Source organism: Ursus maritimus, unplaced genomic scaffold (assembly GCF_017311325.1).
Source record: "Ursus maritimus isolate PB19 unplaced genomic scaffold, ASM1731132v1 scaffold_14, whole genome shotgun sequence".
NCBI lineage: Eukaryota > Metazoa > Chordata > Mammalia > Carnivora > Ursidae > Ursus > Ursus maritimus.
Genome location: NW_024423786.1, coordinates 32634193 through 32658804, shown reverse-complemented (window position 1 = coordinate 32658804; position 24612 = coordinate 32634193). Strand labels below are relative to the sequence as shown.

At 36.6% G+C, this 24612-nt stretch overlaps 1 protein-coding gene and 1 pseudogene across 1 annotated transcript in view; one reads left to right on the top strand and one right to left on the bottom strand.

Annotated features, from left to right (window-relative positions):
• The window catches only part of DNAH12 (dynein axonemal heavy chain 12), a 201658-nt gene that overhangs the window by 160283 nt on the left and 16763 nt on the right, over positions 1–24612 (bottom strand). The window contains exons 5-14 of the mRNA XM_040628655.1: positions 18345–18534; positions 17549–17621; positions 16573–16731; positions 16163–16358; positions 13439–13627; positions 12371–12527; positions 11619–11710; positions 10502–10680; positions 7845–7980; positions 302–427 (exon numbers count right to left, since the gene is read on the bottom strand). Of these exons, the coding sequence (XP_040484589.1) occupies positions 302–427; positions 7845–7980; positions 10502–10680; positions 11619–11710; positions 12371–12527; positions 13439–13627; positions 16163–16358; positions 16573–16731; positions 17549–17621; positions 18345–18534 (1497 nt within the window). The remainder of the gene's footprint in view (positions 1–301; positions 428–7844; positions 7981–10501; positions 10681–11618; positions 11711–12370; positions 12528–13438; positions 13628–16162; positions 16359–16572; positions 16732–17548; positions 17622–18344; positions 18535–24612) is intronic.
• On the top strand, positions 1810–2923 carry LOC103674273 (annotated as a pseudogene).

The window sequence follows — 24612 nt, the reverse complement described above, 5'->3', positions numbered from 1 at the left end:
AAATGGGGGAAACAGGAGCACCTGGGATTTCTGCAGGTATTAAATGAATTACCAAATGCAAAGCACCAAAGGCTGTACTTACTACTATTAACCAATCTATAACTGTTCTTACATCTTTAATGTCAGTCCTACTTCTTACCAGACCCTATATTAAGCCTCACAGCCTGTTCTTAACCTTCAGGGCCATAAATGTTGCTAGCCCCAAACTCATATTGACACATAAAGTTAGTTTTTAAAGCTAGATCAAATAAATGTGCTTAAATAAAAGAATACAAAAATTTATATTGAAAAAGATATTTACCTCATCATTTTCATCAAAGATGGGATTAATTTTGCTAGGCCACATAAGGATAGCTGAATTTAAAGCTAAGTCTTCTTGAGAAAATAGGAAAACATCTAAAAAGTAACTCATTCGGCGTTTGGATTCCTACAAAAGAAACTCCAGATATAATACACCATGTAGAAAAACTAAGACATTATGGAAAAGAGAAGAATCAACAATTTCTAATACTCTAAACAAAGTAATGAAAACGTGTCATGTTTATGAGGACAGAACCAAAACTCTATTTGTAATTTATATGATGGTATATGTAGACACTCCAAAAAAAAATCTTCAGATAAATTATTACAATGAAGAGAAATAAAAAATATATAACATTTTTATTTTTTTAAGATTTATGTATTTATTTAAGAGAGAGAGAACACACACACACACACACACACACGCACACACACGATGGGGGGAGGGGCAGTGGGAGAGGGACAGAAATCCTTAAGCAGACTCCCTGCTGAGCACACAGCCTGACCATGCAGGGCTTGATCCCAGGACCCTGAGATCATGACCTGAGCCAAAATCAAGAGTAGGCCAATTAACCGACTGAGCCACCCAAGCACCCCAATATACAAAATTTTTAAAGTTAAGGTTTTTAAAGAAAAAAGAAATTTCAAAAATTAAGAAAAATTTAGTGATAGATATTAATTTATATATAACAATAAATTTTACATTATAGCACAAAGTATAAAATAAATATCCAAAAGTCCATAGTGATATATATAAGTAATTGAATAAATTAATAAGGGGAGAAGGAGACAAATCTCCCATGCAGAAGAATTCCAAATAAATCATGTAGCTACTCCACTCTAGGAGAATGTTAACTCCCCAATTCTGAAGTGTGGGCTGCAGATAGTGACTTCCTTCCAGAGAGGACATTATGGAAAGGGAGAGAAAAGAGTGGAGAGACCTGATAAACACTACTTCAGACTAGTGATTAAGGTCAACATTAATAGTGGAAAGTCATGTTGATAATATGTACCCTTGATATGATGTGACGAAAATGGCATTTGCCTTTGTGATCCACCTTCAGAAAGCCCACCACTTCAATCTAATCATGAGAAAAACATCAGATGAATCCAACACAGGGCTACCCTCTGCTATACCTGACCCAGACTTCTCAACACAATCAATGTCATCAAAAGCAAAACAAAAGAGGGGGAGCCTGGCTGGCTCAGTTGGTAGAGCATGAAATGCAACACTTGATCGCAGGGTTGTGAGTTCAAGCCCCATGTTGGGTGTGGAACCTACTTAAAAAAAAAAAAAAAGAAGGAATCTGAGAAATTGTCAGAGCCAAGAGGAGCCTAAGAAGACACAACTAGATATAATGTAGTGTCTAAGATAGGTTCCTGAAACAGAAAAAGGACATTAAGTAAAAAGTAAGAAAAACTGAATAACTTGTGGACTTTAGTTAACAATACATCAGTACTGGTTTATTAATTCTAACAGATGTACCATACTAATGTGAGATGCTGATAATGAGTAAATTGAGTGTGTGTGTGGCAGGGTGATGGGGGCTATGTAATACGGGAACTCTCTGTACTAGATTTTATATAAATCTAAAGCTATTCTAAAAAATAAAGTCTAATAATTATTTTATAAACAATTATATTTCTGTATTGAAGTAATAAAGAAAAGATTTAAAAATCTAAAGATATCATTTACTGTAACATTAAAAGATATTAAGTACCTGAAAATAGATCTAAATATATCTAAACCCCCCCTTCTCTAAAAAAAAGGGGGGGAACTCTTCCTGTTCTCCACCATAGCAGATCAAGGTGAAAAGGAGAACCCCATGCGGGAACTTTTCATCCACAAGCTCTGCCTCAGCGCTGTGTGGGGGAGAGTGGAGACAGACTGACCAGACAGCCAAGGTGCTGGAGCAGCTCACAGGCCAGACCTCCCCCCGCCATGTTCTCCAAAGCTAGATACGTGGTTAGATCCTTTGGTATCAGGAGAAATGAAAAGATTGCCTTCCGTGCACAGTCCCTGGGGCCAAGGCGGAAGAAATCCTGGAGAAAGGTCTAAAGGTGTGACAGTATGAGTTAAGAAAAAATAACTTCTCTGGTACTGGAAATTTTGGCTTTAGGATCCAGGAGCACATTGATCTGGGGATCAAATATGACCCAAGCATTGGTATCTATGCCCTGGACTTCTATGTGGTGCTGGGTAGACCAGGTTTCAGCATCACAGAAAAGAAGCAGAGGGCAGGCTGCAATGGGGCCAAACACAGAATCAGCAAAGAGGAGGCCATGCGTTGGTCCCAGCAGGAGTACAATGGGATCATCCTTCCTGGCAAATAAATTCCTGTTTCTATCCAAAAGGCCAACAAAAACTTTTCAGGGGAAAAAAATTTTTTTAAATAAATAAGTAAATAAACAAATAAAAGAGGGGGGAACATTGCTCCATTTAACTGCATTAAAATCAAGAATTTCTCTTCATCAAAAAACACCATTAAAAAGTTAAAATAAATTAGAATAAAAGAAAAAGGATACTTATCAATAACATCTTCAAAACTACTACACTGAACAGCACACTTAAAAAATTTTTGTTATGGGGGCGCCTGGGTAGCGCAGCGGTTAAGCAACTGCCTTCGGCTCAGGGCGTGATCCCAGCGTTCTGGGTTCAAGCCCCACATCGGGCTCCTCCACTAAGAGCCTGCTTCTTCCTCTCCCACTCCCCCTGCTTGTGTTCCCTCTCTCGCTGGTTGTCTCTCTCTGTCAAATAAATAAATAAAAATCTTAAAAAAAAAATTTGTTATGTGTATTTTATCACAATTTTAAAAAAGAAAAAAACACAAAAAAACCTCTTACAGAACCATATAATCCTCTCAAAAGATGCAGAAAAAACATTTGACAAAGTACAGCATCCTTTCTTGATTAAAACTTTTCACAGTGTAGGGGTAGAGGGAACATACCTCAATATCATAAAAGCCATCTATGAAAAGCCCACAGCAAATATCATTCTCAATGGGGAAAAACTGAGAGTATTTCCTCTAAGGTCAGGAACACAGCTGGGATGTCCATTGTCACCACTGCTATTCAACATAGTACTAGAAGTCCTAGCCTCAGCAATCAGACAACAAAAAGAAATAAAAGGCATCCAAATCAGCAAAGAAGTCAAACTCTCACTCTTTGCAGACGACATGATACTCTATATGGAAAACCCAAAAGACTCCACCCCAAAATTGCTAGAACTCATGCAGGAATTCAGCCAAGTGGCAGGATATAAAATCAATGCACAGAAGTCGGTTGCATTTATATGCACTAACAATGAGACAGAAGAAAGAGAAATTAAGGAGGCAATCCCATTTACTATTGTACCAAAACCATAAGATATCTAGGAATAAACCTAAACGAAGAGGCAAAGGATCTGTACTCAGAAAACTATAGAATACTCATGAAAGAAACTGAGGAAGACACATAGAAATGAAAAAACGTTCCATGCTCATGGATTGAAAGAACAAATATTGTGAAAATGTCTATGCTACTTAGAGCATCTACACATTCAATGCAATCCCCATCAAAATACCATCAACGTTCTTCACAGAACCGGAACAAATAATACTAAAATTTGTAGGGACCAGAAAAGACTCCAAATAGCCAAAGGGATGTTGATAAAGAAAAACAAAGCTGATGGCATCAGAATTCCAGACTTCAAGCTCTATTTCAAAGTTGTAATCATCAAGACAATATGTTACTGGCACAAAAACAGACACATAGATCAATGGAACAGAATAGAGAACCCAGAAATGGACCCTCAATTCTATGGTCAACTAATCTTCGGCAAAGCAGGAAAGAATATCCAATGGAAAAAAGACAGTCTCTTCAACAAATGGTGTTGGGAAAATTGGGCAACCACATCCAGAAGAATGAAACTGGACCACCGTCTCATACCATATACAAAAACAGTCTCAAAATGGATGAAAGACCTAAATGTGAGATAGGAATCCATCAAAATCCTAGAGGAGAACACAGGCAGCAACCTCTGTGACCTCGGCTACAGCAAATTCTTGCTAGACATGTCTCTAAAGGTAAGGGAAACAAAGGCAAAAGTAAACTATTGGGACTTCATCAACATAAAAAGCAAAGGAAACAGTTGACAAAAGACAACTGACAGAATGGGGAGAGAATACTTGCAAATGACTTATCAGACAAAGGGCTAGTATCCAAATCCTATAAAAAAACTCAACACCCAAAGAACAAATAATTCAATCAAGAAATGGACAGAAGACATGAACAGACATTTCTGCAAAGAAGACATCCAAATGGCCAACAGACATGAAAAAATGCTTAATATCCCTTGTCGTCAGGGAAATACAAATCAAAACCACGATGAGATACCACCTCACGCCAGTCAGAATGGCTAAAACGAACAACACAGGAAACAACAGTTGTTGGTGAGGATGCGGAGAAAGAGGAGCCCTCTTACACTGTTGGTGGGAATGCAAGTTGGTGCAGCCACTCTGGAAAACAGTATGAGGGTTCCTCAAAAAGTTGAAAATAGAGCTACTCAATGACCCAGCAATTTCACCACTAGGTATTTATCTAAAGGATACAAACGTAGTGATTAGAAGGGGCACATACACCCCAATATTCGTAGCAGCAATGTCCACAATAGCCAAACTATGGAAAGAGCCCAGATGTCCATCAACAGATGAATGGATAAAGAAGATGTGGTATATATATACAACGGAATACTATTCAGCCATCAAAAAAATGAAATCTCATATTTGCAACAATGCGGATGGAACTGGAGGTTATTATGCTAAGCAAAATAAGTCAATCAGAGAGAAAATTATCATATGATCTCACTCACACGTGGAATTTAAGAAACAAAACAGAGGATCATAGGGGAAGGAGGGAAAAATAAAACAAGACAAAATCAGACAGGGAAACAAACCATAAGAGACTCTTAGTCATAGGAAACAAACTAAGATTGCTGGAGGGGAGGGTGGTGATGGGATGGGGTAACTGGGTGATAGGCATTATGGAGGGCACATGATGTAATGAGCCCTGGGTGTTATATGAAACTGATGAAACACTAGTGTTTCTGAAGACTTCAAATAGGGGTTATTCTTTTCCCCACTTGTTAATATGGGAATATCTGAAGCATCTGTTATTTTGAACTACCCCAGTATTCATATACTATTTTTTTCATAATTATAATCATATACTTGTAGTTTAATGGGGAAATACAACATACAGCGTTCAAAGGCAAAATGGAACATATGAGATTCCAAATAAAACAAGAAATCTTTCAGCTTAGAAGATATCTGTGTTTAGGTCAATGACAGCCTAGATCTTACAATTAGTCCCTCCATGTGGGGGACAGCATTTGTGAAGACATTAGACATATTGCTAATGACAAACTTAGAGGAGTGCCTATCAATATACTTCCCTAAATATTATTTACAGAAATAAAAAGCAATGAAGAAAAAAAAAGACTGATGAATCACTGAACTCTACCTCTGAAACTAGTAATATATTATACGTTAATTAATTGAATTTAAATTTTGAAAAGAACTGGAGGCACCTTGAAAATAAATTTTAAAAAATAAATTAAAAAATAAAAATGGGAGGCATCTTAAATATACAACAGTGAGTGGTTAAATAATTCACATATTCTTGACACATCTACATCTAAACCTGTAAGTTTAAATATTCAAAAATACATTTTTGTGTTTCATATATGTTTCAATCTTAAGTCAAACATGTTTATGATGCAATCTTTGTTTTGTTTGTGATCCAATCTTAAGTCAAAAATATGGTACTAGAGTATTCTGTTAAGTAGGAACATGTTTCATGTTTTTGGTCAGCTTAATGTTTTTCTGTACCTCCTACTTTTCTCTTGTTATATGTTACATTCACGATACAAAAATTATTTTTAAAAAGCATATGAAAAGTGTCCAAATTCATTTGTTTTCAAGAAAATGCAAATTAAAAATATAATGATTTCCACCCAACAGAACAGAATTTTTTTTCTTTTTTCTTTTTTTTAAAGTTTTTATTTAAATTCCAGTTAGTTAGCATACAATGCAATATTAGTTTCAGGTGTATAATATACTAATTCAGCACTTCCATACATCACCCTGTGCTCATCGCAACAAGTGCACTCCTTAATCCCCATCACCTATTTCATTCACCCCCTCACCTACTCGCCTCTTGGTAACCATCAGTTTGTTCTCTATAGGTAAGAGAACAGCCTGACAAATTTAAAATATCTCACAATAGCAAGCATAAGTAACAGTGTAAAATAATGGGACTCTTAGACACTGCTGATAGGAGTATAAAATTGGAACTACTTTAGGAAAGAGTTTTGCCTTAGCTAGTAAAGGTGAAAATAAATATATATTATAATACCTGGGAGAAATGCATGAATATATACACCAGGATACATGTACAGAAATGTTCCCAGCAACATTGTTATTAATAGCAAAAGTAGAAACAAACCAAATATCCAGAGCAATAAAACTAAAATGATAAATTAATGTATGGTTATATAATAGTGAATATAAGACAGCAATGAAAATAAACTTAAGAAACAATGGCATTACTAACATAATGTTGACAAGATGCAAAAGAATAGAAACAGTATGACTCTATTTATATAAAGATCTAAATGAGACAATAATTAGTTATATTGATTAGGAATGCACATTTAGATGGTAAAACTCTATGGAAGTGCAAGGAAGTGATTACTATGAAAGTCAGGATAGCGTTCACATCCAGGAAAAACAGCAGACTGTGATGAGCTTCTAGTGTGTTGATAAGGTTCTATTTCTTCCCTGGGTGATAATCATGGGGTGTTTACTTTATAATATTTTAAATTGTACAAATTATGTTTTATGCAATTTGGGGTATGTGTGTTATATTTCACATTTTAAACAAAGAATTAGAGTACAATGTAGATGAACGGATACATAATCTTGTGCTGGGGAAGGCATAGGCGTACTACTAAATGTAGAAATTATAAAAGAAGGAAAAATTTTGGGGCGCCTGGGTGGCACAGTGGTTAAGCGTCTGCCTTCGGCTCAGGGCGTGATCCCAGCGTTATGGGATCGAGCCCCACATCAGGCTCTTCCGCTATGAGCCTGCTTCTTCCTCTCCCACCCCCCCTGCTTGTGTTCCCTCCCTCGCTGGCTGTCTCTATCTCTGTCAAATAAATAAATTAAAAAATCTTTAAAAAAAAAAAAAGAAGGAAAAAATTTTAAGCCCATGTTGTTTGAGGATACACACATAGTTGGTGGGACTAAAGAATAAAAATGTGAGATTACTGTAGAAACCACGGCGAAACCTCTAGGGGAGAGAGGGAGAGAAGCAGTTATGATCAGAAAGTCACATGCAGAGGGATTCAGGGGTACAGGAAATATCCTGTTTCTTAACTTTGGTCATGGCAATATAGGTGGGCACTTTATAACTCTTTGTTTATATGTTCTACACATTTTCAATATGTTTGTCATATTTCACAACAAAAAGAAACTAATTTAAAAATGTAAATTAAAGATTCTTACCTTGATCCGTAAAGCCAACTCTTGAATCCCTGTAGTCCGGGCTTTTTCTACATAAGATATCAGGTCCATCATCTCTTCTGTTGTCTCAGGGGTTTTTAATGCATGCTCTTTAATTGCTTCAAATTCGCTGCAAATACTGACATAATACTCTGCTTTACTATGGTTATGGTAATGAATGCCATATCATACTCAATACATGTGTGTTATTATGATCATTGTAAAATATGAACTGTGATAGCCTCAAAATATTAAGTCACTAAGATGTCTTAAAACATTTAAGGACAACTTATCTGATATAACAGCGTACATCTTATATCTACAAAATCTACAAAATTGAGGTAACATTTTCACGTGGAAGTTATGGTATATTAAAAAATTTTTTTTTCTACAGATCTCTTTAACTCTCTTGAACACCCAGTTACGCAGTGTGATATAGGGCATACTGAGGAATGGCAGCCAGGCCAATATGAATACAAAGAAGGGGACATCACATGAAGCTGGAAAGGTGAGGAGGAATTAGACCGTGGAGGGCTTGATAGTTCATTCTTGATTATCACAAATTTAGGAGGGATGCATTAAAGTGGATAATGACAAAAAGACAGGTGATCCTATGGGGGCACTTTCTTCTTGCTAAAGCAGAATCAAGTCCCTTGGGGAGAGACATTACAGCAAAAGACGAGGAAGCAAACAAAATGATTGAGAGCAAGGTGGCCTAAGCAGATGTCAAACCAACCTGTGAGCAAGCAAACTGCTCTTTAATGATTATTAACTTTTTAATAAATTGTACTTTACTTAATGGCACACATTCCTCCTTTTGGTGTCATCTATTTCAAGTATGGAATTCAAATAGAAAAGAATTAAAGAATGAACTAGACAGAGGAATCTGGACAACTTTTCAGCTGCTCTTATGTCATGGGTTTATAGTAAGATAAAGTTATTTTGTTGGAAGTAACAGAATTTTCCAGAAAAGTCACACATACTCCAAAAGTAAATACCAAAAAAAGTCATGTTAAACATAAATCATTTTTTGATTACGGCATTGTCATTGCTCTTACTCAATGGGATTGTTAGAAATGGATGCTTTGCCATCTTTGATATCTTTTTGTATAGTAGTATGATTGGTACAAAGTATGCCTGACAATATTTGACTTTTTGACAGCCATCTATTTTTTATTCATTTAAAACTATTTATTGATGTGATAGCTCCCTTAATTGGGCACCTATTCTATGCCCCGCATTGTACCAGATGCTTTACAAATGTTATCTGTGACCCTAACATTAGTCCTGCAAGGAGGGTGTTGTTTTTTATGGCTGGCACAGCAGGAAACTGAGGCTCAGAGAAATGAAGTAACTTGCCTAGAGTCACAGAACCAGTTCATCACAGAGCCAGGATTCAAATCCAGGTCTTTCTGTTTCCAAAGCACGTGATTTTATCACATTGCTTCTGGGAAAACAAACATACTAGCTAACGCGGATTGAGTTCCGTGTTCCAGGCACTGTCCTAGGTGCTTTGTATATATTGGTTTTAATCTTCCCAGAAGTTACAAACTAAGATTCTTTGGGGGCCAGACAGGCAATAAATAAGTTAAATGAGTTGGATGATGAGTTGCTTGAGCAGTGGCTGAACAAACCAAAGGACACATTCCCTTTGTAAGATGAAAACTGCTTCTCAGCTCCATTTACCACTGAAGGCCCAACATGGCACGGTCTTCCCACTTTTTCAAGAAAAGTAGAAGATCTGGAATGTGCGTGTGTGTGTGTGTGTGTGTGTGTGTGTGTAAAATCTCCTAATTTTGAAATGTTGGTAGCCAATTCAATATGTGTTCAAACAAAACAAAACACAGCATGAAACAAATAAAAACAGCTGCATGACCTATTCAGATAGCAGACCACCGGTTTGTGAATCCAATTTTACAGCCACTCTGCAAAGTCGGCACTGCTGTCGCTATTTTACACATGACGAAAATAAGCTAGGTGACGCAACAAGTAAATACTGAGGTCAGGAACAATCCCAGATCTTGCCAATATCATTGAAAGTCTATAGTCTCTCCGTTTTCATGCAACCTGTATCCAAACACTGGTTTATTTCAATTTCTTTTTTAAAAAATTCTGGGTTGCCTCAAAATAACTCTCAAACAGTATCAAACAAAAACCAGATCGTTGGGACTACAAAGGAAACTCCTTAGGAGGCAGCTATGAGGGGCGCCTGGGTGGCTTAGTCGGTTAAGCCTCTGCCTTTGGCTCAGGTCATGATCCCAGAGTCTTGGGATCGAGTCCCACATCTGGCTCCCCGCTCAGCAGGGAGTATGCTTCTCCCTCTGCCCCTCCACACCACTACCGCTCTCTGGCATTCTCTCTCTCACAAAAATAAATAAATAAAATATTTTTTTTAAAAAGGAGGCAGCTATGAAGAGAAAGTTGTGAGTACTTACATTTTAATCTTTTAAAAAATTTTTTTAAATTAGTTTATTTACTTATTTACTTACTTACTTAAAGTTATCTCTACACCCAACGTGGGGATCGAACGCACAACCCCGAGATGAAGAGTCAAGTAACTGAGCCAGCCAGATGCTCCTCATATTTTAAACAAGAGTTATTATTAGCAAAATATTTCTTTTAGCACATTAATTCTGGGTTCAGCAATTACTTCTACTTACCTTTCATTTTCTTTTCTATGTTTTGAAGCTATGTCGTTTAATAATATGTTTGCAAAGGTTTTCGCTTTGTTTGTTAGGCCTATCTTCAAATCTTCACAATCCAAACGCACCATAGGGTAATGAACCCACTGAGGCAAAAGCATTATTTCTGAGGCAAGACTGAAAAATCTTCCTATAAACTTAAAATTTTTAAAAAAATTTTAAAAAAGCATTTAAAATTCAGATCCAAGTATATTACTTGCACAGCTAAAAATCTTCAAAACGAAGTAAAACTCTTGAGCAAAGATACCCTAAAATTGTCCCACATGGCTCCCCCTTAACATTTCCAACTACATATTCTAAATCTGCCATGTACTGCCTTCCTATGTTACCTGTTCCACAGCTGTGTTGGTTCATTTGACACCCCTAAACCCTTTTGGTCTTTGTCCATGTTACATTCCCTCTCTTCTCCACCAGTAAACATCGACTTCAAAGTCTAGCTCACTTTTCACTTCTTCAAGAAACCTTCACCAATCTTCCAAAGCAGAAACAATCATTCCCTCTTCTTTGCTTCCAAAACACTTTGTGCACATTTCCATTCCAGTACTTATCTGCACATGTCGTAGTTGTCACTCCTATGTCTGGCTTCTAGGCCAAATATAAGCTACTGAGGACAATGTGTATGTATCATTTATCTTTACGTCACCAAAATCTTGCTACATGTCTGAATGTGATTGTTGAAGCAATGAATAAGTAAATGAATCACTAAAGTAATTATTTGGTGAACCTACAGGCTTACTAAAATGATATTCTGAATAAGAAATTCTATTAACTTTGGGGTGCCTGGGTGGCACAGCGGTTAAGCGTCTGCCTTCGGCTCAGGGCGTGATCCTGGCGTTGTGGGATCGAGCCCCACATCAGGCTCCTCTGCTATGAGCCTGCTTCTTCCTCTCCCACTCCCCCTGCTTGTGTTCCCTCTCTCGCTGGCTGTCTCTATCTCTGTCAAATAAATAAATAAAATCTTAAAAAAAAAAAAAAGAAATTCTATTAACTTTAATTGAAGCATTTAATTCCAAAAAAAAAGACCCTAATTTAAAAAAAGTCAAAGGCATTAATGAAAAACAGAATTACCATTTACCTCTGTGTATTCATCAAAAGTATGTTCTTCTGCCTGAAAAGTCTCTATCATCTCATCTGCAGTCCCATCAAGAAGCCAATTGTATTTTTCAACTGAAAATTAATAATCTAATTTAAATCTCAATAATAAGACCCATTCAAAAAGATAAAGCACTTTTTGATATGGTCATGGAAAGAAGTAGAGTATTCCATTAAATATTATTAATAGAGAATTAACATATATGTATAGGAATAGAATAAAATAGACTTAACAAGCAAACCAGGTTAAACGTGGCATTTTAAGATAAAGATAATAGCGTATGTAATGATCTTACAATAACTTAGAGGTACAGATAAGCCAGTTAATAGAAGGTTTTGATTAAGAGAATGTCAAATAACTATCCTGACCCCATACACACTTGAGGAGACTGTAGAACTGAGATGCAGTCTCTTCAAAACTATCCTTCAAAATTATCTTAATTTAAACCTTGATTTAGCTTTCTCCTTATTCCAACATCTCTTTTCTCTACTTTTTTGCTTTATTACTCTACTTTTTTGTTCCTGTTAACATTCACCCTTCGGGCTAAACAATAGAATTCAAGTTTCTTGGTTTTGATCTTTGATTCTGCCAAAAGCCACACCAATGCTGACTTCTGGCTCTCCCTGCTTTTTTCATGACAGCCCCAGACAACCAATACTTGACCAATTTCCAGCAAAAATAAAAATGGTATTCTTTTATGATAAAAGGTATAATATCATATATGTGATACATACCGTACATCTCATAATGTTTTCTTGCACCCTCTAAGTTATGATGTACTGCGAACTTCAGTGTAGTAAGAGCCCATTGTAACACGTGTTCAGGAAGTTGTGTGTCAAGATTTACAGCTGGTGAAGTTCCTGAGAGCCAAGAGGGAACCGTTTGGACATTCTAACAAAAATTAAAATGACCATAAATGAAATAATTATCTGTGCAGTTTGTCTATACGTAGCTCTTATACAATATTTTTAAACAATCTTTTCAGATTTCAATGGTCCAAAGAAAGATAACCCGATGCAAAATCATGATTTAAAATTATATAGTTTGGGGCGCCTGGGTGGCACAGCGGTTAAGCCTCTGCCTTTGGCTCAGGGCGTGATCCCGGCGTTATGGGATCGAGCCCCACATCAGGCTCCTCCGCTGTGAGCCTGCTTCTTCCTCTCCCACTCGCCCTGCTTGTGTTCCCTCTCTCACTGGTTGTCTCTATCTCTGTCAAATAAATAAACAAAAAATCTTTAAAAATAAATAAATAAATAAAATTGTATAGTTTGGGGCACCTGGCTGGCTCAGTCAGTAGAGCATGCAACGCTTGATCTCAGGGTTTGGGAGTTTGAGCCCCACATTGGGTGTAGAGATTACTTAAAAATAAAATTTTTAAAAATAATAAAATAAAATTGTATAGTTTGTAGTCTAATATAAAAATTAAGTTGAGTTTGTTTTCTATCATTCAACAAGTATTTATTGAATAACTATAATGTCTAAGTGATTATATTAGAAAGTAGAGAAAACAAACATGACATGGATCTTGTCCTTAAGAAGCTCACAACTATGTAGGGAAGATGAAATGGGCACATAAATATCAATTCCTAACCGTAATAAAAGTTCTAAGAAGGAAAACATCATTCCTAGCCAGGGAACTTTATCAAAGAGAAAGCACTTTCTAACTTAAAATAACTTGGAGGATAGAAATAAAACAGAGTTATAACATTTTATGTACATGTCCACTTTATAGTTTCAAATCCATTTAAAATTTTGAAAGAGACCCATATAAAGAAACCCAGTGGATAAGGATGGCAGAATACCTGTAGAGCTTCAGTTATCCGCTCTACCAAACCCAAAACAACATCTTCCAAATCTTGAAAGGTAGGATAAAATTCCATTTTATCATCATCAAATGTCAGTTCCATCTTAAATATTGGCAGCCCACGTTGGTCTTCTTGGTCAAAGAGTTTCACAAATCCTTCTACAGTTCTCTTTAAGAAATCCTTTAGCTGCATGATATCATAAATTATTACTTTAGAATATACAAATTCAACCTTTAACCTTTAGTTCAAAATCAGTGAGCTATTACATAATTAAGCTGTTCTATCAGTCCATTTAGTCCTGAAAATTATCTTCATTCAGCACAATATATTCCTACTAAATTTGGTCTAAAATAATAAATAGAACAATATATATGAACTTATTTTTTATAGAATATCAATAATCTTAATATGGCAACTAGAGTTTTCCACATTCTTTAGTAATTCTTTCCCAGGTACAGAAAACACTTTAGAGAACTAAACAACACGGTGAAGACTAACGGGAGGAGAGGCCAGACACCTGAGGGTGAGGGTGTTACGAGGTGACATGCACATGAGATAGTGGTATGCTAGAGCTATCTCCTAGTGTCAACTGTTAAATATTCAAGACTTCCATGAGCCAGTTACTAAACCGTTGGATGCTTGAAAATCACCATGGTGGGAATATTTACACCAGGAAATTGGCAAACACTACAAATTAGGGCTTTTCTCCCCCATCCCCAAAGCCGGATTTCCAGCACATTACTAGGTGAGGGTGAAGCCACTGGAACTTAGAAATGTGCCCAGTGAGTTACCAAAGTATGAATAATGCGTCGGGGTTTTTTTAAAGATTTTATTTATTTTAGTGAGGGGGAAGAGCAAAGGGAGAGAGAATCTCAAGCAGACTCCACACTGAGCGCAGAGCTGGACCCAGGGCTGCACCTCACAACCCCGAGATCATGACGTGAGCTGAAACCAAGCATAGGATGCTCAACCAACAGAGCCAGCCAAGTGCCCCTGAATAACGCGTACTTATGTGGAACCAGCTACTGGAAATTTAGCCAACCAGATAAATAAGATCTAAAACCATTTTCAAAATATTCCTCATCTCTACTTCTTATCAAATAATCATAGTCCTCCTAAGAGGATAAAAGTAAAAAGGAAACCATGTATATTAATTATAGGGTTATATGCTAGATATTAAATGTGTCCTTTAACGGACACATTGAAAAATTTATGGAATCTTTGGAGATATTTTCCAAAAGGGAAAGTTTTTATTCAAAACTATTTTTATAGAATTGTATTTCTACAATAGTAAAACTTTGAGGAGCCCATAAATACAAAATTAATAAAAATTAATATTTTCTTTAAAGATGATCAATTCCATTTCAAACCAAGATTTTATTGAGAAAAAAATGAGAATCAACCAACTTGGGATTACATATGTTCAAAAATATATTTACTAGGATAGCCCTTTGTTAATATTCTCCAATAAAGCTATGGATAATTAGTTGATAGCCTTTAAGCATAAGCCCAGTAATCACTCATAATATTGACACATACATCTAGACTTTCTTTTTATTTTAGATTGTTTCAGATATTGCTTCAGAAATGAAGTATTTTTATGCTAAACTAATTTAAATAAAATTATGGTAAAAATATTTTTCTTAACTTATTTCAAAATAATTACCTAGCACTATGTCTAAATAGGAATTTATTTAAAATAATAAACTAAAACATCAGTTTTAAACTCAACGCCCCAAAAATGAATAACCCAATTAAGAAATGGGCTTGTTTTTCCAAAGAAGACATACAGATGACTAACAGACATATGAAAAGATGCTCAACATCACTGATCATCAGGGAACTACAAATCAAAACTACGAGACATCACCTCACACTTGTCTGAATGGCTAAAATCAACAACACAAAGAAAACAGTTGTTGGGGAGGATGTGGAGAAAGGGGAACCATCTTGCATTGTTGGTGGGAATGCAAACTGGTGCAGCCACTGTGGAAAGCAGTATGGGGGTTCCTCAAAAAGTTAAAAATAGAACTACCTTACAATCCAGAAATTGCACTACTAGGCATTTACCCAAAGAATACAAAAATACTAATTTAAAGGGATACAAGCACCCTGATGTTTAGAGCAGCATTATCTACAATAGTCAAATTATGGAAGCAGCCCAAGTGTCCATAGATAGATAAAAGGATAAAGACAGTGTGGGGTGTATGTGTTTCTGTGTGTGTGTGTATAATGGAATATATATATATAATGGAATATTACTCAGCCATAAAAAAGGATGAAATCTTGCCATTTGCAATGACCTAGATGGAGATAGAGAATATAATGCTAAGTGAAATAAGTCAGAGAAACACGGATACCATACAATTTCACTCATATGTGGAATTTAAGAAACAAAACAAATGAGCAAAGTTCCGGGAAAAAAAGAGAGAGAGGCAAACCAAGAAACAGACTCATAACTACAGAGAATAAACTGATGGTTACAGAGGGGAGGGGAGTAGGAGAATGGGTTAAATAGGTGATAGGGATTAAGGAGGGCACTTGTCCTGATGAGCACCGGGTGATGTATGGAAGTGCTGAATCACTATATTGTTCACCTGAAACTAATATTACACTGTATGTTAACTAACTGGAATTTAAATAAAAACTTAAAAAATAATAAAGTAAAATATAAACTAATTTTATTAACATTATTATTTAAGATATATAGAACATATTTACCTGATTTGACATTAGTGTGGAAACACAGTTATAAAATGCATCCAATTTTTCAGGTTTGATGGCTTCTAGAGTTTCCTTCTTGGTAAAAAGATTTATAACCTTTGGATACCATGTGTTCATTATCTTCTCTTCTGCCTTTCTAGCTTGTATTGATAGATCATTTTTCAGTGATTCACAATCAATTGGCCCTTTAGCTCTATTTATGAGAAAAATAAAAATGATTTAAAGCAAATGATAAATATTGGTCTTAATACACAATTCTTCAAAAAATAAGATAAATTAAAAATTCTTTTAATCTAAAGAAAAGTTCTCAAGACTTATCAGTTTTAAAATGTATACAGTCAAAATAAAGAGACTCAAGCAGGAGACATTCAAATCTTAAATGTTAGTTAATAAATATGAGATTTTACCTAATCCCTGTTAAATCTAGCAAAACCGAATTGGAAAACGTCGTATAACCAAGATCCAGCAATATTTTCATAGTTGGATGAACAATGTGCAAATTAGCTGATATTTGATTTCTTGTCTGCACATAGCTAGAATGCCAAGGATTAGAATAATCCAGTCCTCTGGAAAAGCAAAACACTGTATCAAGCAGGATTCACACAATATGCTCTAAAGTTTCAGAAATAATAGTTATGACATGGAATTAGTATAAAGCAAGAGAAGAGGAAAATATGGTCAGCAATGGAAGCTTTAGGAGACATGCATGTAATAAAAATGCATCAAGATCTTGAAAGTGCATCTTCAGAGAGGACAGAGACCACTTGTAGGTAAGGCAGACTGATGGGCCAGGTGGGAGTGCCCGCTAACTTCACTGTGCTCTGGCTCAGTCACCTTGGTAGAGGTTAACGAACTCAGTCCTTGGGACTGGGGAGAAGGGATGAAGAAATCTGCCTGGCACACACCAAAGATTACTTAAGCCAAGTTGACCTATACATGAATAAAGGTTCCCCTAATTGTGTAAGCAGCAAATAGACAAGTTCAGAGCAAGGATACCTTCAGGAAGAAAAACAAAAACAAAAAAACAGTAGTGCTATTTTTTGGATGTATTAAAAACACCTTTGAGCTTCACAACTCTAGATTTAAATGTGAGATCAGCTTATTTTCAATCTGTTATCAAAACCTAGATGCAATTCTGTTTTTAAGATAATTTACTGGGGCGCCTGGGTGTCTCAGTCGGTTGAGCCTCCGACTCTTGATTTAGGCTGGGGTCATGATCTCAGGGTGGTGGGAATGGCACTGCACTGAGCCCTGTGTTGGGCAGGGAGTCTGCTTGGGATTCTCTCTCTCTCTCTCCCCCTCTGCCCCTCCCCCTGCTCATGTACTCTCTCTCTCTCTAAAATAAATAAATAAATCTTTAAATAATAATAGTAATTTACTCACTCAGGGGATTTAGGTAAAGGGCCTCCTTCATCTTCAAGCCACTTAACTGGAGGTTTCACGAGAACACTCCTCACTAAAATACATACATGCATTAATATTTTTTGAAAACCCTTGCAAGTCCTACTCAAACAAAAGTTTCTAACTTCTGATATTGGATAATATAGTTTATTGAGCATTAAAATGAGTAGAAGAAAAAAATTCTTTATTTGAAAAAAAATCAAGTTCTTGGTACTATTTTGGTTATTTGGGTGTGAATTCAGATACAGTAAAGCTTTAAGTTTTTAGCTTTTTGCATCCTATCTACTCAAACGCCACTTAAGAAAACTTATTCCAATAAAAATTGCAAATGTTAAATCCCTAATAAATCTCCCTAAATACAGTAATATTTTTATAATTCTGTAAACAGTATAACTACAGCAATAAAGACAAAGAGACAAATCAAAAAGCTATTAGCAAATAAGCACATAAAAATTACAAAGTCCCTTGACTTAACAAAGATTTCGACTAGATAATAAGCTCAAAATCAAAACTTTTTTTGAAGTAGATTTCATTTTTTTTTAAAGTAATCTCTACACCCAACATGGGGCTCGAACCTATAACCCCTGGATCAAGAGTCACATGCTCTACCAACTGAGCCAACCCGGCGCCCCTCAAAATAAAAACTTTAAATTAAAATAATATCTAAGAAATACATATAGCTAAACACATAGATGTTCATTATTCATATTTCTACTTTTGATTGGAGGGGTGGAGAACAAAAGCAAAAGAAGCTAGGCATGTGTTCAATGCTACTTACCCAGATACCTCTTCATGCTTTTTTCAAAGTCATTTGACACCTCATTTATGAGACTTTTCATGAGTTCTTCTCTTTCTTTCCCTTCCTTTAAAGACTCGGGTATCAACATTAACATGTGATCCAGCCATTCCTGCTGAATAGGTACTATAGGACTGCTTTCTACACATTGCTTCATATAAATATAGTTGAACTGAGAATATAATAAGAACAAATTGAGTGTTCTAACTTTTGTAGTATTTCAGTGTAACTCCTGAGCTCTCTATTCAAGACAACATTCTTTTCAGAATAGAAGTATCCTGAAAAATAACATGTTTTCAGAATAAAAACATTTTACCCAAAAGTATGACCTACAAAGAAACCATTTTTTTTAAGTGCTCAGTTTATATTTATTGAATGAATAAGAATTGGAAATTGGGACCAAAGAGTGGGCTGGGGAAGCTGGGTGTGCCCCTGTGTTATCCACTCAAACACCGAAATATTTAGCATTAATCTGTTAAACAGTCAGAAATTGGCAACTATGAACCCTAGCACAAAGGTACACTACTGATAAAACAACCAAGAATGACAGGAAATAACAGCAGTAAATTATGGGTGAGTATTATTAAGTATTTTAGCATATTTAATCAAGCTGATTAATTTAAAATATCACCAGGGTGGTTCCCCCTCCCAAGTCCGCATTTTACACTTGAGAAAGCTAATCTTGTCATAATCCCTTCACTTCAAACTACAGTTGGAGCCTCAGGTTTTCTGTATCAAAATACATATAAATGCGGACCCACCAGTATCTTAAATATACAATAGAAATTAATTAGATTGTCTTTAATATTTAAGAGTGTACTATGAGTTTAACATGCAAGTTTGTTGGGACTCTCTGAGTAGGAATACAGTATTGTAAAACAAAAAATGAATAATGTCTCATCTTGGGAAAAAATATGACTTTCTTGTGGGCAATATGTGTGTGGTTTAAAAGGAGAACAGAATAATGGTTAAGAAAAAAGAAAGAGGAGGGACACCTGGGTGGCTCAGTCAGTTAAGCGTCTGCCTTCAGCTCAGGTCATGATCCCAGGGTCCTGGGATTGAGCCCTGCATCAGGCTCCTTGCTCAGCAGAGAGCCTGCTTCTCCCTCTGCTCGCCACTCCCCCTGCTTGCGCGCTCTCTCTCTCTCTCTCTGACAAACGAATAAATAAAATCTTTAAAAAAGAAAAAAGGAAGAGGAGAAAAGGCTATAGGGTGTGGATAAGAACAGAAAGGTAGCAGCTAAATGAAACCAGAAGAAACAGAGATGGGCTCCAATACAGCATACTCAAGTGGTGGGGCAGGAACAGAACCAATTAGAATTTAATCTGGAGAGAGGCATCTGAGTAGAGTAAGAACCAATTGGTCACCTCCGGGACAGTGTGAGATAATCACAAAAACAAATTGATTTAGGCACACAGGAGCCTCAAGCAGGAAAGGACCCTGTTTTCCTGGAGAGTAAGAAAGGGGACTGAAGGGAATGGAGGGCCTGGGGTGGTGGACCAAACAGAAGATCATAGCCTCAAAGGAGTCAAATAGGGAAATCTAGAGAGAAACAGGAATTGGAAAGAGGAGAAAGCGATTATTTAGAACCTTTATGTTGGGCAAAGGGCTATAAGCAATATAGACCTCCGCTTCTGATGCCCATCAACAATATACAGCTGGTGTCCCTGCATTTCATGTCACTGTTACATGGCTAACCTGTGATCACAACGGCTCCATATCCTGGATGAAAGCAGTCAGGGCTGGAGGAGAGCGCCCTGCCAGGGAAGTGAAGGCAGGGTGGCAAGTCTAGAGGTTCTTGCCACTGGATCTGTACATGGTGGCAGCCAAAATGAATTTCTAGCAGGTGAAATGTCATATATTTCCTAAAAGGAGCTTTGTAGATGAATCATGAGCAAAATCCCTCAGCTTTTAATACCTGGAAGAATAAATCATGCTCTCTGGAGCCCTCAGGTATGAACTATAAATTCATTGGAGGTCAGGTGTCCAGGCACGAAAACATTTTGCTCTGTCTTTTCAAAGAAATCATTTTATATTTTTCTTTATTTTTGATGAGTTCTTGCCAAATTAATGTTCTTGTATGCTTTTCATTTTCTCAAGGCAAAACAAAGATCCTTTGCCTAACTCATTATTCCTCATTCAACAAATATTCATTAATTCAATGAATTTTCATTGTTCCAGTAAACACAACAGACAGAGCCCCTGCTTCTCTTGAAGATTATATTCTGGTACAACAGCAGTATAATTTTATAAATCTCCCATAACAATAAGTAATCTGACAAAAATAGACAAGAACAAGTAGAAAGACAGCACTTAATCTTGGTAAAGATATTTTAACATGAAAATTTCAGTTTGTCTCAAAATTAATTTAATGTAATCCCAATAAAAATATCTGCATATATTTTTATAGAACCAGACATGTTGAGCCTAAAGTTCTTGTGGAAAAATAAACATGTGAGAATAGCCAGAAAGAATATCTATAAGGGAGGACTAGCCTTAGGAAACATTAAAACATATTATAAGGTCTCTCTAATTAAAACAATGTGGTACAGGAGACTGAATAGACAAATTAGCAGGGAAAAAAAGAAAGTCTAGAAATAGACCCAGTATGTAGGAAAATTTAGCATATGATAAATGTGGTGTCTCAAATCAGTCAGTGGAGCAAAGATGAAGATTTTAAAAAATAGTTCTGGGACAAATAGCTATTTGTCAAAAGAGAAATTTAATCCATACCTTCCACCATAGACAAAAATAAATCCCAAATCGATCAAGAATTTAAACAATAAAACTACACAAGGACCCAAAAAAATGGATAACTGCTGCTATAATTGAGGGTAGGGGAAAACTTTCTAGCTATGATTCAAGTTCCAGACATAAAAAAGAGAAAATGACTGACAAATTCTGACTACATAAAAATTAAAATGTTTGTACGGCAAAGCAAGTCACAATAAAAATGATCAAAAGACAAATGACAATCTGGGACAAAAGATTTGCAACATATATCTCAAAGTATAAAGAATGCTTAAAAATGTAAGGGATAGATGAAATTTGAGGACATTATGCTCAATGAAATAGGCCAATGACAAAAAAACAACTATTATATAATTCCACTTATATGAGGTATCTAGAGTAGTCTAATTCATAGAAATAGAATGGTAGTTACCAGGGACTGAGGCAAGAGACAAATGGGGAGTTGTTTAGTGAGTATACAGTTTCAGTTTCACAAGATGAAAAATTCTAGAGATTGGATACACAACTATGTGAAGAAACACCACTGAACTGTACACTTAAAAATGGTTAAGATAGGGGCGCCTGGGTGGCTCAGGTGGTTGAGCGTCCAACTCTTGGTTTTGGCTCAGGTCATGATCTCCGGGCCTTGGGATCGAGCCCTGTGTTGGGCTCCATGCTCAGCACAGAGTCTGCTTGAGATTCTCTCTCCCTCTTCCTCTGCCCCTCCCCCCACTCGTGCTCACTTTCTCTCTTTCTCTCAAATAAATAAATAAAATCTTTTAAAAAATAAATTTAAAAAAATGGTTAAGATGGTAAATTTTATGTTGTGTGTATTTTACCAGATTTTAATTTCAGGGAAAATAAGATCAAAACCCAAAAGAAAAATTGGGAGAAAATATGAACCAACCTTTTGCAATAAAAATATTATGAAAATGGTCCTTAACTCTACGAAAAATATTTAATCCTACTCATAATTAAAGAAAGCTTACTTAAACTACTCTGAGATACCATTTGTCATCCATCAGACTGATAAAAAGTAAAAAATATGACCCCCACATTCTGTGGTGAGACTATGGGGAAGAAGTACTCTCACAAATTCCAAGTAGGAATGTGAATTGGCACAATCCTTTTGCAGAGAAATTTTGCGATATCTACCAAAACCGCATATTGACCCAGCAGTCCAACTTCTAGAAATTGAGAATACACCTCCAACAACACGAAAACACACATACAAGGTTATTCATGGCAGCAAAAATTTGAAACATACGAGAGTGCCCAAATAAATTATTATACATCTACACATTGACGTTCTGTGCAGCAGTGAAAAAGAATGAGGAAATCAAATCAACACATTGTACACCTTAAACTTACACAATGTTATATGTCAATTCCATCTCAAGAAAGCTAGAAAAGAAAAAAGAGTGAAGAAGATCTCTATAAACTGATATAGAGTGACCTCTAGGTATGTTGTTAAGTTAAACAAAATGCAAACATAACATAATAAAAAGAATAATATTTAAATTATGATGCATTTTATGTAAGATTAAAGGGGAAATAAGAAAATAAATCTCTTCCTTTATGAAAAATTAAACACAGGAAGGATAAATCAGAAATTAATGAGACTGGTTATTTAAAGGGAGTGGGTTTGGGGTGCCTGGGTGGCTCAGTTGGTTCAGCATCTGCCTTCAGCTCAGGTCATGATCCCAGGGTACTGGGATCGAGTTCTGCATCAGGCTCCCTGCTCAGTGGGGAGCCTGCTTCTCCCTCTCCCTCTGACTGCCACACCGCCCTGCTTGTGCTTTTGCTCTCTCTCTCTCTCTCTCCTTGTCCAAAAAATAAATAAAATCTTTTAAAAATAAATAGACAAAAAATGAAAGTCAGCTGGAGGTCTAGCGAAAACAGTATTAAAAAAACATCCCTTGGATTTGGTAATCAGTGATCACTGGTGACACTAATGATGAAGAGGTGGGGTTCCTACATGCCAGATTACCAAAAGCATGGGTTCAGAAGTGCAGAAGTGAATGACTGCTTCATGCCTGGCTACCTATTTTAGATTGTAAGATACCAGAAGGTAAGAACTGTGGATGAAGAGTGAGGATGCTAAGCACATACACACAAATATGCCTTACAATTCACCCAACCTCATGTTAAATATTTATGAATGTTTTCTATCAGTTCTTATATCCAGTAAAGAGGCAAATACACAGCCAAAGTCTCCATAAAGGTTGGGAGGGAGGTGAGGGAGAAAGAAAGAAAGAAAGAAAGAAAGAAAGAAAGAAAGAAAGAAAGAAAGAAAGGGAGGGAAGGAGGGAGGGAGGGAGGGAAGGAGGGAGGGAGGAAGGAAAGAAGGAAGGAAGAAAGGAAGGAAGGAAGGAAGGAAGGAAGGAAGGAAGGAAGGAAGGAAGGAAGGAAAGGAAAGAAAAGAAAAGGAGAGAAAGAGAAAGAAAGATAGAAAAAAAGAAAAAGAGAAAACTTGGAGTAGCTAAAATTAGGCTCTTCCACAGATCCTCAGTACCAGGATGGATTCTGAGCCCTCTATCCCCAAAGGGAACTTGAAAAGACTTGGAAAGCCAGTACCCCCATCTGGGAACATGCTGCATGAATTTCTCTTTTGTGTAGCCAGCTCCATAGGTTCCCATATCATTTGCTGTAAAATAAATATTATGTGTCATCATCTTCCCACCAATCACACCATAGACCCATGTTGTTATCTATGCAGTCAGTGCCATTTAAAAAAAATTTTTCTATTTATTTATTTGAGAAAGAGAGTGAGTGAGTGTGTACACAGAGGAAGAGGGAAAAGCAGACTCCCTGCTGAGCAGCGCGGGGCTCGATCCCAGGACCCTGAGATCATGACCTGAGCCGAAGGAAGACGTTTAACCGACTGAGCCACATAGGTGCCCCAGTCACTGCCATTTATTTTCAAATCTAGAATCTACAGTGACTGTGTCAGTTTAGCTCTGTTATCAACCTTCCGGGGTGTCTCTATGCTCATTTGAAGAGTCAGAGGTGAAAGACAGGTGATGTAGCACTTCTGTTTTTAATAATTACAGCTTAAACTAGCCAGTAATTTTTAGTCCTTGAAGGAACTTCAGGAAGCTACCCAGGATTACTGAAAAGTCTTTCCATCTAATGAGATAGTCTGGTAATTTACTAGTTTTGTATCTTTGGTTGAATAGAAATATTTCAAAATGGTATGTGACCACTTGATGTAGAGTCTGGGTTTCTCTCTAATAAATCCCTTTGCCAAATGCAGGAGGTGCAGACTTGCTATTGGCAGGAGTGAAGCAAGTGAGCGAGTAAAACTATCCCAGTGTGGGGGCGTCTCCTACAAGAGTTCAGTCTTGATCAAAGCGTCAGTGCAGGAATCGGCTCCTGGGAGGTCAGAGTATCTCCTGACAGGACCTGCCCACCACATCTGGGCCATGAATGTTGGCATCGTTTGAGGTGGTAGGCAGGGTGCCTGCCTTCTGGTATATTGGGGTGAGTCAGTAAGCCAGCCAAGGAGATGCTGGATGAT